The sequence below is a fragment of the Aspergillus flavus genome, chromosome 4, assembly GCF_009017415.1.
Source record: "Aspergillus flavus chromosome 4, complete sequence".
NCBI lineage: Eukaryota > Fungi > Ascomycota > Eurotiomycetes > Eurotiales > Aspergillaceae > Aspergillus > Aspergillus flavus.
In genome coordinates, this window is record NC_092405.1 from 2,557,421 (window position 1) to 2,567,392 (window position 9,972).

The following is a 9,972-nucleotide window of genomic DNA, read 5'->3' on the forward strand; positions in this document are numbered from 1 at the left end:
AAAAGAAAGAAAAAAAAAAAAAAAAGAAAGAAAGAAAAAGAAACCATTACAAGTACCATTCGCCTAATATGCATCAATCTTGCCATAGCCGTTGCTCGTCTCAGCCATAACAGTCCGTTGTAGAGCTAACATAGGTATGCCCAAGGCGCCCACCAATGTCCTGACACTGTCAAGATGAAAACATTATATTTTTTCTTTTCTCTTTTTCCTCTTTTCTCTCTTTTCATCCATTAGCCATTGCCATATGTCCCATACGCGAGGAGTCCAGGCACGAGAAACCTCATGCATTAACTGGCTGTTTTCACTCTTTCTCTCTTCTCTTCTCTTTTTTCTTTTTCTTCTTTTTGCATAACTTAAAGATAGCACCCTCCTTTTTGCCATTAACTGCATTAAATATGCGTAACTTTCATGAGACAAAACCAAACGTAGTTGATTATTCAATTGCAGCCTCGTACGACAGCATCAAGAAGTGCAGCAGGTAACTAGATCACAGATCTAGCCACGTAGCTCTCGAGCGCGGCGCGAAAGAAAAGGAATTTTACGAATAACAGGATCGTGTGGTGCGTTCTTAGCGACAGACATATACAAAATATCTAGTCGCTGGAGGAGAATATCCATGATCCTGGGTGCAACTTCCCGAATGTCCGCATCCTAGAGCATGTCAGCAAGATCTGTATACTGTTATAGTTTTGCACATACCATAGGATTTACTGTCTGCAGAACAACTTCCAGCCACTTGAGGCGTTCTGCAACATTTGTTTGTAGAGATGAGGTGACCGCAACTCCAACGGAAAGCGCCACAATAGGGGAGAGGCCGGTTAAGTAGGCCGGGTCTAAGTTGATGAAGAGGTTGTCAAATAGGTCTGCCTGCTGGTTGGATTGAAGCCACTAGTTGCAGAACGATAAGCAATCTCCTCAAATAATGTTGAAATGAATACAAACCTTGACTGAACCCTCTTCAAATCTGCCTTGGCTCATCAACTGAGCAATCTCCGCTAGTTCCGCGTCCTCGGCAGACTGTGCCTCGCTAGGTGTAGCGGCCATGGCGCTTGTCGGCTGTTGCGAAGTTTGTCTGTCTCCTTCTTGCTGACCCACGGCACGATTAAGCCTCAAAACCTCATTCTGGAAACCAGTCTGCGCCGCGGCCAATGAAGCCACCGTGTCCGATAGACCACGGACAAGACTAGTGAGCTGGTCAATCTTAGCGGCATCATTCTGGCGTTGAACCTCGTATTGCTTGAGATGTGCCTGTAGTTGCTTCTCCATGTCGGACCCAGTCTTCTCTGCAATACGTGTAGAAAAGGTCTTGAAAGCTGGCGTGACCGTGCGTTGAACGGCCTTTGATATTTCGGCCTCAAGATCAGGCAAAAGCTTCTGACTTACGGCTTCCGACAGGGCCTTCACCATTTCAGGTTGCTGGACAGCACGGGAAACAGTGTCAGGTAGAGCCTGGCGCAGTTCACGAGGAAGGGTAACCCCCATCTGTTGACCGACAACATTGTCCAATTGTTTACCGACAGCTGCTGATGTTAGGTTTGCCAAAGCAGGTACCACTTCCGACTGGATGCTGTTCGAAACGATGCGTGCGAGATTCTTTTCGACGTTGTTAGAAAGAGTGTCAGAGACCAACCGCAAAACTTGGTCTTGCTTGGCCGCGGAAGCCGCATCCCAGCTGCGTCGCTCTTCGTCAAAGCGCTGATACAGTCCTTCAAGTTCCCGACCAAGGCTCTTGTTAAATTCAGCGGACACGCCGGTTTGCAATACCTCCACGTGTTTATTCCAGATGTCGCTTGGCTCAGCGCCGGTGACATTAACCGGTGCAGTATTGATCGTAGTCGATTTTGACACATCTCCATTAAGCTGTTCGCCAGCGGCCTGAGCCTGGGTCGCGGCTGCAAGGCCCTCACTTGAACTAGTGACGGAGGGAGCGTTCGCGTCTTTTGCTTTGTTTGGCGCTTCAACAGCAGTGGTACCCTTCTTTTTCTTCTTCTTTTCGGGCTTCTCCCCGGCAGTGGGGGGAGTTGTCGACTCAGCTGGCTCTTCACCTGCCTTCTTCTTTGGAGCGGGCTTACTGGGAGACTGGGTCCGAGAAACAGCAGCACTAGCTGCGGCGCTGGCTTCGGCGCCCAGATCAGGGGTCTTCCTGGCAATCTCCTTAGGAGCTATCTTGGTTGGAGTGGGCGCAGCGTCACCATTGATGGAAGGATCGTCCGTAACATACGCCGGGAAAGTTTGAAGCTCGGAGATGTCAATAAGACCTTGTTCCAAGGCATTAACGGGTCGAATGATCTTGTTATCGGAGCTCCAACCAAGGTCTTCCTTCTTGATGTTCAGGCAGGTTACTCCCCGGGAGTGCATAACGTAAAGCTCAAACAACCCGTTCTCCTCTCCGGCTGTCTTATTGATTGGAAGAAGGTCCAAACTCCGCAGCTGACCCTTTGAAGCGAACGAGATCTCTCGAATGCCGCTCATGCATGCAGTCGATTCTGGTTTGGGAAGGCTGCCATCCTTTTCACCTGAGCGTTTGATGAACGAGGCCTGGGACATGGACTGTAAGTTGTATCTGGGTGCGGACAGATGAACAAAGTAAATTGAGTTGCGCGTAGGATGTCCAACAACGATGATACCGGATCCGGGATGATATGCAACACTACAAATAGCATCCGACTCGTTCTCATGGGGAAACTTAAGCTCCTGCACAGCCTTGCCTAGCCCAATATCCCAGAGCTGCAAGGTGTGATTCTGCTTAAGACCAACTAAGACATAACGAAGAGCCATAGATTTCACATAAGGGCGCAGCTTGTCAATGAAAAGCACAGATGTAGGCCACGACTTTTCAGCAGGAGAGCCGGTTACAAAGGTGTTCAATGGGACGCGGACTTCCGAGGGACTGGGTCCAGTAGCGAAGAAAGAGGGGTTGTTAACAACATCACGGATATCCCAGAAACGCAGACGACCTGTTTTGTCTAGGGAGGCAATAACAGTGTCATCGTCACTGAACATGAAGTCCTTGCCGGCCTTACCGGTAGAGATCTTCAAGGCACGCTCTTTGAAAAACTTCTCCGTGTTGACGGTACGCTGTGTGCCGGAGACGCCGTAACTGGAGTTTGCGGCAGCCTGGGGAGAGATCACGTAGATGTTCTTACCGCGACCAATTGCGAAGAACCCTGGATGGCGAGAGCTCCGTTTGGCACGCGTTTTCAGCTGGCCACCCGAAGTATTCTCATCTGAGGCTGGGAACGGAGGGAAGGTGAGACTCTCGCTTTCTAAAGCATCCATTTCAAACAAGTCCTTGTCTCCATTCGAAATCAATGCCCAGTATACAGCACCACTAACGCCGATGCCTAGGACCGCCTGTTCATCGGATGTACCTGTCGTTGTCTGGGAGGTACAGACAGCGACATTAAACACACGATCGCGGGTAGAGCGGAACACTTGTTTGTCACTCCCATCATCCTGGCGGATTATTCTCATACCTCCATTCTTTGCCAGGGCATAGACGATGTAATCCGAGGTAGCTGAAGTGAGCGAGCGATCCAATTGGTCGAACTCCTTCTTCAGTCGAGCGATGTCCATGATTCCATCATCACGCAGAGTCGTAAGATTTTCAGAGTTTTGGGCCTTCACGGAGATGGAAATAAACGGCTTCAAGGGGAAATTATGTACCGGTACGATACGTTCCTCTTCCTTCTGGGCGCTATCTTCAGCACTCTCCCAGCTATCAGCTAAAGCATCACCGCCGCTATTGTTGGAAGTCTCCTTCGCAACAAAAGTATCAGCAGTAGTATCCTTGACTGTTCCGTGATTTCCATTCTCCTGGGCAGCCTCTCTGGCTTCAGCAGCGGTCTCCTGGAGGTGGCTGGCGATCGACGACAGGGTCTCTTGCGTGTTTTCTTCCCGAGCCATCAGCACAACTGGTTTGCTCTCTTCCTTGGAAGCTTTGGCGACCGCTTCATCAACGTCACGAACAATCTGGCTGACGAGATTATCAACTACTTGGGACACAGCTTCCTTCTGCTCTTCCGCTAAGCTCGGCGACTTGGCACGTGCTGCCTCCTGAGTGGTCTCCTCCTTGGTGATGATTTTTTTGCTTCCTGTGGCCTCTACGCTAGGGCTCTCGCTCCGAGACTTCGGCTGGGGAGTTCCCTTGCGAGGAGAAGCAGCGGCAAGTTGGTCGAAGGGGTTGACGTATGTGAACAATGTCTCCTTGCCAGAGGGAGAGGGCTTGGGCTGATGAGAGGCGAGAGCATCCGGTTTCCCGGCTACAATTTCCTCAGGGCGAGAACCCATAGCCAAAGATTCCTCTACAGCTTGGACTGAGGCTATCGCAGGGTCTCCCGAGACAACCTCGGCCACAGGGGACTTCTGAGAAGAGATAGAAGTTAACGGCTGAGAGACTGGTTTTATCGGTCCCTCAGAAACTTCTCGGACCGGCTTGGGACGGTTGAGCAAGCGAAGCAACATCTCCTGGGTGTTCTCGGCTGTGGGAACAACAGAGTTTTCACCAGCGGTGACGGCAGGTCCAGGTTGACCAAACTGCGCACCAGCAGGCTTGACAGGAGCCGTGGTACCCTGTCGCCCAAAGAGAGTAGCAACCAAATCGGACGCGGAGATGTTTCTCGCGTGGGACTTCGTAGCCTCCGGACCGGTTTCGTGGCTGTGAGACGGCTTCGGCTGTTCCAATCCGAAAGGCGACGGCTGCTGGGAAGCCGGAGGTGCCGCAGACTGGTTAAACTTCAGCAGATTGAGCAGATTAGCAGCACGATCGGGATTATGGGGCGTTGGCTGATGCTGTTGGGGAGGAAACATCTCCCCACGCGGCGTTGGAGCATTAGGACTGAGAATGTCCGAGCCATGATGAGGCGGAGTATTCACTGGGGAGGGACTGTGAATGGTAGACGAGACCGATGGGTGGCGGTAACCATGCTGTTGCAGTTGGGGATGAGGAAAGCTCTGCCCGTCATATGGCGGCTGCTGGGGGCGTAATCCGGACTGGTACTGCTGAGGGTACGGCATGGGAGCATCGTGGCCAGGCGTATCCGAGGGAGAAGGACGCGGCCTAATGCTCGCCAACAGAGCCTGGAGATCATTGGGGGTGGACATTTCTGTCACTCGCCACAGTGAAGACGACCTCCAAGCGATATCCAAGCTCCAACGTACTTTTCACGAGCTCTCTTTCGAGAGCCAAAAAAGGAGGGTAAGCAGCCGAGCCTGGTCTGATAAAGAATGAGATGGAAATGACAAGAGAGAATTAACCGATGAAACGAAGCCAAATGACCGACTATTATACAGGAATTAAAGGGGGAAGGGAGGAAGCTCAAGAGGGAAGAAGAACAGAAATCATCAAGAGAGACGAGGAAGCAAAGGCCCGATGTGGCTCTGTGTGTGGCTAGAGCGCGGCTGTGAATTACACTAGGTGACGTATTGATGGTACAGTATTATTTCCGTCCGAATGATGCTGGGAAACCGTCAATAGGAACCAGAAACGACAACAACAGCGTGATGGACAAGAAGTGCATGGATTGATGGATGATCATTCACTTATCTGAACTCACCTCATGGGAAAAGTGTCCAATCTATATACCGTGACGTTTGCTCCGCCCTTTCCCACCTGCTGTGAAACCCAGAGCCTCTGAACTCTCCTTCGCCACTGAATCTCCGTCCCGCTTCTCTTCTCTCGCAACGGAACTTTTTGATCGATGGTTATCTTCGACGCACGTCACATAGTTATCACCTAGATCTCAACATGTTTTGTCTACGAAGGTGGGCTACCAAGCAGTATCCATACCACTTTCTTTCGTTAGGCCGAGTACTAACAAATAGAGTCCTTATATAGCTGGTTACCTCTCCTATTCATCCCGACCAATGCCTCCCCACTTTTCATTGTCTCCTTCGTCACTCTGACCTACATCCTCCATCGTCCATGTATCTACTGCTCAGCTCTTCTTTTAATCCTCTTTATCTCATCCTGCCATTGGTCAGATCGCTGTTTCTTTGACCTTCGTGGTGACTGGTTTGCGCCTCGCTACTCTTCCGATCCGAGCGCCTCTTCGGTCGCCCCCAATGAGACCGTCGCCGGCTTTATCCTGGAGACTGTGAATACTACTACGAAGAACCTGGCGGGCGTAGTAGTCGACGAGGCGCAACGTCGTCTGGCACTAAATGGGTCGTCAGCCGCCGCAGGACTGGGCGGGTTGGTTCAGGAGGAATGGACCGGGGTTGGGCTGGAGTGGTTGCGCAGTTTGCTTGGACGACGGGAGTGGACGATCCCCTGTGTCGACGTCAAGGTCCGTCTATAGAGATGGTTTGCTTTGATGCTCTACCGGGGGCTGATCGAATATTTTCCTGGTCGTTTTCTTTTCCTGATCAACAAACCTAGAATGATCTCTAACAATACAGATTGTATACCCCGCGCCTTACAAGACGAAGAGCTTCGAACCCGCGAGCAGCAAGTGGTCCCTTCATCGAACCATATGATACTGGTTCGTTGATTATACTTCTCACTGCTTTCGAACTTTTCGCCCGCGCGTATATCCGCACATCTGTGCGACAGTGGACTGGCTTTGACTTTTTACCCAAAGGCATTGTACATAAATAAACACCGCTATATCCATCTGCTAAATAGCTCTAAATAGACTGCCAGACTATATTCAACCTTGAGAAGGACGTGCTAAATGGCCGCGCCACGTTGATGCTGAGGCGGTGGTGATGCAGCTTAGCCTCGAACGGACCACGACACAAGAGGGATACACGTAAAAGGGATTGAAGGTCATGGATCAATTATGTATTGTAAGACATACACGAATTACAAGCAAATAGGTATCTAACGATGAAGGGAACACACCAACAGTGACCAGATGCTTTTGAAGATAAGCAGATCACATCCACATGGAAGAAACAGTAAGATCGTAGACAAGCATAACCACACCGAGGCACGTCAAACAATATCATGAAGCATAAAAATATAGATCAGAGTATCAGCATGGTATCAAAACAGGTCTCTCTGTGAGACTCCGTTAAAGGCATCAAAAGCAGGACTTCAGGAGTTGAGTACAGGCATCGAGCGTTCGGAGGTAAGGATCGTGAGCTGGTTTTAATACTAAGTCGGTCAACGATCGACGTGGAGCAGTATGGGGTAAAGGAAAGCGGAAGTTAGGTCTGAGCAAGTGAACGAACAAGCAGATGAATCGTCTAGTTGTATCCACCGGATGGTGCCGTTGGCATGGGCCAGTCGTCTTCGGTGATACTGCTCCAAAAGATCCATATCATAGCTACTGATAGGAGGGTGAACAGAGTCTCGAACAATGCACCGTTGATCTTCCCGTTCGTGGCCTGACAGAGGTGGGTGCTGATGACATATTCGAAAATCTGACCAATAGCAAAGAGCAAGCCAGCACCACATAAGTAAACTTTTTTTGATGTCAGAGAATGGTTACCTAACATTGCGGAAGGGTTAAAATGGGGAACATACGCATTGGGCGGGACTCGCCCAGTATTCGAATCACCAACACGGCCTCCAAAACGAAGAATACCACCAGACAAACGAGTGGGAAAAGTTGGTACAGCACATAGAGAGCAATGTTTCGGTACTCGGTTGACGGGTCAGGCTTGAACTCGCCGGTCCAGTTGAACCCCGTATCCAAAGCAATATAGCCAGTGCCAATGAAGAAAACCAAGGCGGATGCTGAGATGAGACCGAGCGACGCAGGCGTGCCATCATCGAGAAATTGGTAGCCCACCAAGGCGTTTAACAACAGTACCCAACATGTAGCGGTGATCGCGGCGATGTGCGCTGCAGAAAATCCCTGCATGTGACCGTTAGAATTCCGAACTGGTTATGGTTGGGCAAAGAAATCCTAGCATACTTTCCGGACCGCTGCGTCGAGAGGGAAAGCACCAACGCTAAAGATTTCGCAGATTTCGATAATGATGAAGCCGAGTAAGAACAGCTGTATCTCTCTATGATATACCCCAGATTAGTTGCTGCCCATTGTCTTTGTTTTGGTTCAATTTCACTGTGTACCTTCTCCCGACTGCTGCCTGTTTTCGCTCAGATCTCCATAGCAGCAAAAGCGATGTCAGGATGGCAATGAAGGCAAGTAAGATAGAGCCTACAACGTATTAGACTGCGATCGCATAATCATCCGGCATGGGCTTTATCATTATCTCATACCCAGATTTCCCAGATTTCGATTACCGCTAAGGGTAATGCCTGTGAGCGGACAACCACCAAAGGCAGCATTAGGGGGTTGGTTCTTGTCAACGAAAAGCTAGACAGAGGATCGATAAGTTAACGACAACCCTGCCCATTGAATAGGTGTAACGTTATAAAGCAAGGGAAAAGTCGCTTCACATACATTGCAGACTGGTAATGTAGAATCTCGACAGAAGTCCTGAAATGGATGGAGAATCGGCGGTCAGCATACTTCCGGAGCCGGCATTTGCGTTTGTCGGGAACTCACGTGGAACTTCCCAAATTGCGTCGAGCCCATGGTTCAGAGAGCGTTCAAATGAGAGATCATGCGAGATGTGTAGTAGCAAGAGAAAGTGGGCGCGGAGTGGTGCTGGTGGCGTGGTAGTGTAGGGGCTTAAATTGGTCGATTTCCTCGGACCCGCTGAGGACCGTTACGATCGGTCCGGCGCAGATCTGAGGCGCAGAACAAGCGGTATGGTTGCTGACGATTATCGTTTATTGATTTTATTCGGACTCGTCAACGCCTTTCGTCTCTTGAGTGAGGGGCAAAAGATTTCACGAATTAATAGGAAAATGTTCCGGAGTATTGACACGTCAAATTGTATGTCAATCGACTTCTGCAGCGTGACGAGACCGGTGGAGAGATGGACAAATTAGGAAGTAAATGACGGCGAGGCCGAGCAAATTAACAAGATACTGGGGCAAGTGAGAGAGCCGGCGACGTATGTACTGTGTGTGGGACCGATGTATACTGCATTTATGTACAAAGAGAAGGTTTTGAACAGGCCGAAAGAAAAATGTAGAAGGATGTTGGAGGGAGGGAAAAAAGACGATGGCGGTGTTGGTCCTGGAAGTCGAAAGAGGGGGAGGGAAAAATAGAGAAAGAGAAAAAGAAAAAGAAAAACAGCTAAGGTATGAACGTGCTGTAGCAGGAAGAGGAAGGTGGTAACTCTTAACCAACAATTCTCATAGGCGCAAAACGGCTAAAGCGCACTAAAGAATGACGGTTCGTCTCGCCTTAGGACTAGACCCGAGACCTAGTGGATGGAAAAGTGGGCAAACCCAATGGCCAGCCAACTAATTTAATACTTTATTCTTTGCCGATTTGAGAAGGATTACTTAAATGAAAAAGAAAAAAGAAAAATTTAACCCTGCAGCAAAGATGCAACTCAGGAACGTCGGAAGTGGAAGATGGTTGGCTGGGCTTCCTGTCAGTCAGGGATACCACGCGAGGCTGGTGAGGCTGGTTAACCCATGATCATCAGTTGATGGTTGGATTCAGTCTGTTCAGATCGAATTCACAGTGGTGGATGAAGTATTTAGATCTTAAACTTGTCCCATTCCACCCTTACATATAGATCGGATGTGGTTCACCCATGGTTAATAGTTTGGGTTGTCCCTGAACTCGGGTAAGGTTCCCTTGGGTCCATTTCCCCAGTTTCTATTTCTGGGATATTGGTTGCCTGAACTTTAAGGAACTCAACTCGACGGGTTTCTCTGCCAATAAGAACTTTGCCGTGCAACCATTGATTGTTGGAAATGTTTGTTTGTTACCTTAGGCACTTACTAACAGTAGTACATACCTAGGTAAGTATCTTCAACTACTACTCCCAGGTAACTACTAAGGCATCTTTGAAAACTTGGCCGTATCTCGGATATAGTACAGGATGTAAAGAAAAGACAGCGAGCTCTTCGGACCATATTAATATGTCAAGATTGGGAAAATACAAAACCGACTGGTAACCTTGGAACCACAGCTCTCGGTTCTGTGCGAGTCT

At 49.4% G+C, this 9,972-nt stretch overlaps 3 protein-coding genes across 3 annotated transcripts; 1 reads left to right on the plus strand and 2 right to left on the minus strand.

Moving 5' to 3' along the window:
* Positions 1-495: 495 nt before the first annotated feature.
* Positions 496-5,103, minus strand: F9C07_4094 (uncharacterized protein; the record flags this gene model as incomplete). Its single annotated transcript, XM_041292041.1, has 3 exons — positions 496-651; positions 700-888; positions 943-5,103. 3 exons carry the CDS (start codon positions 5,101-5,103, stop codon positions 496-498), a joined length of 4,506 nt encoding a protein of 1,501 aa, XP_041146350.1.
* Positions 5,104-5,746: 643 nt separating this feature from the next.
* F9C07_4095 (bladder cancer-related protein BC10-domain-containing protein) lies at positions 5,747-6,299 on the plus strand (the record flags this gene model as incomplete). Its single annotated transcript, XM_041285923.1, has 2 exons — positions 5,747-5,763; positions 5,837-6,299. The coding sequence occupies 2 exons, from the start codon at positions 5,747-5,749 to the stop codon at positions 6,297-6,299; spliced, it is 480 nt and encodes a 159-aa protein (XP_041146351.1).
* An 892-nt stretch (positions 6,300-7,191) lies between these two features.
* On the minus strand, positions 7,192-8,492 carry F9C07_2232724 (chitin synthase III catalytic subunit; the record flags this gene model as incomplete). The annotated part of the gene is made up of 7 exons (XM_071509917.1): positions 7,192-7,409; positions 7,472-7,805; positions 7,866-7,959; positions 8,024-8,111; positions 8,174-8,270; positions 8,358-8,393; positions 8,463-8,492. 7 exons carry the CDS (start codon positions 8,490-8,492, stop codon positions 7,192-7,194), a joined length of 897 nt encoding a protein of 298 aa, XP_071366483.1.
* Between the last annotated feature and the right edge of the window lie 1,480 nt (positions 8,493-9,972).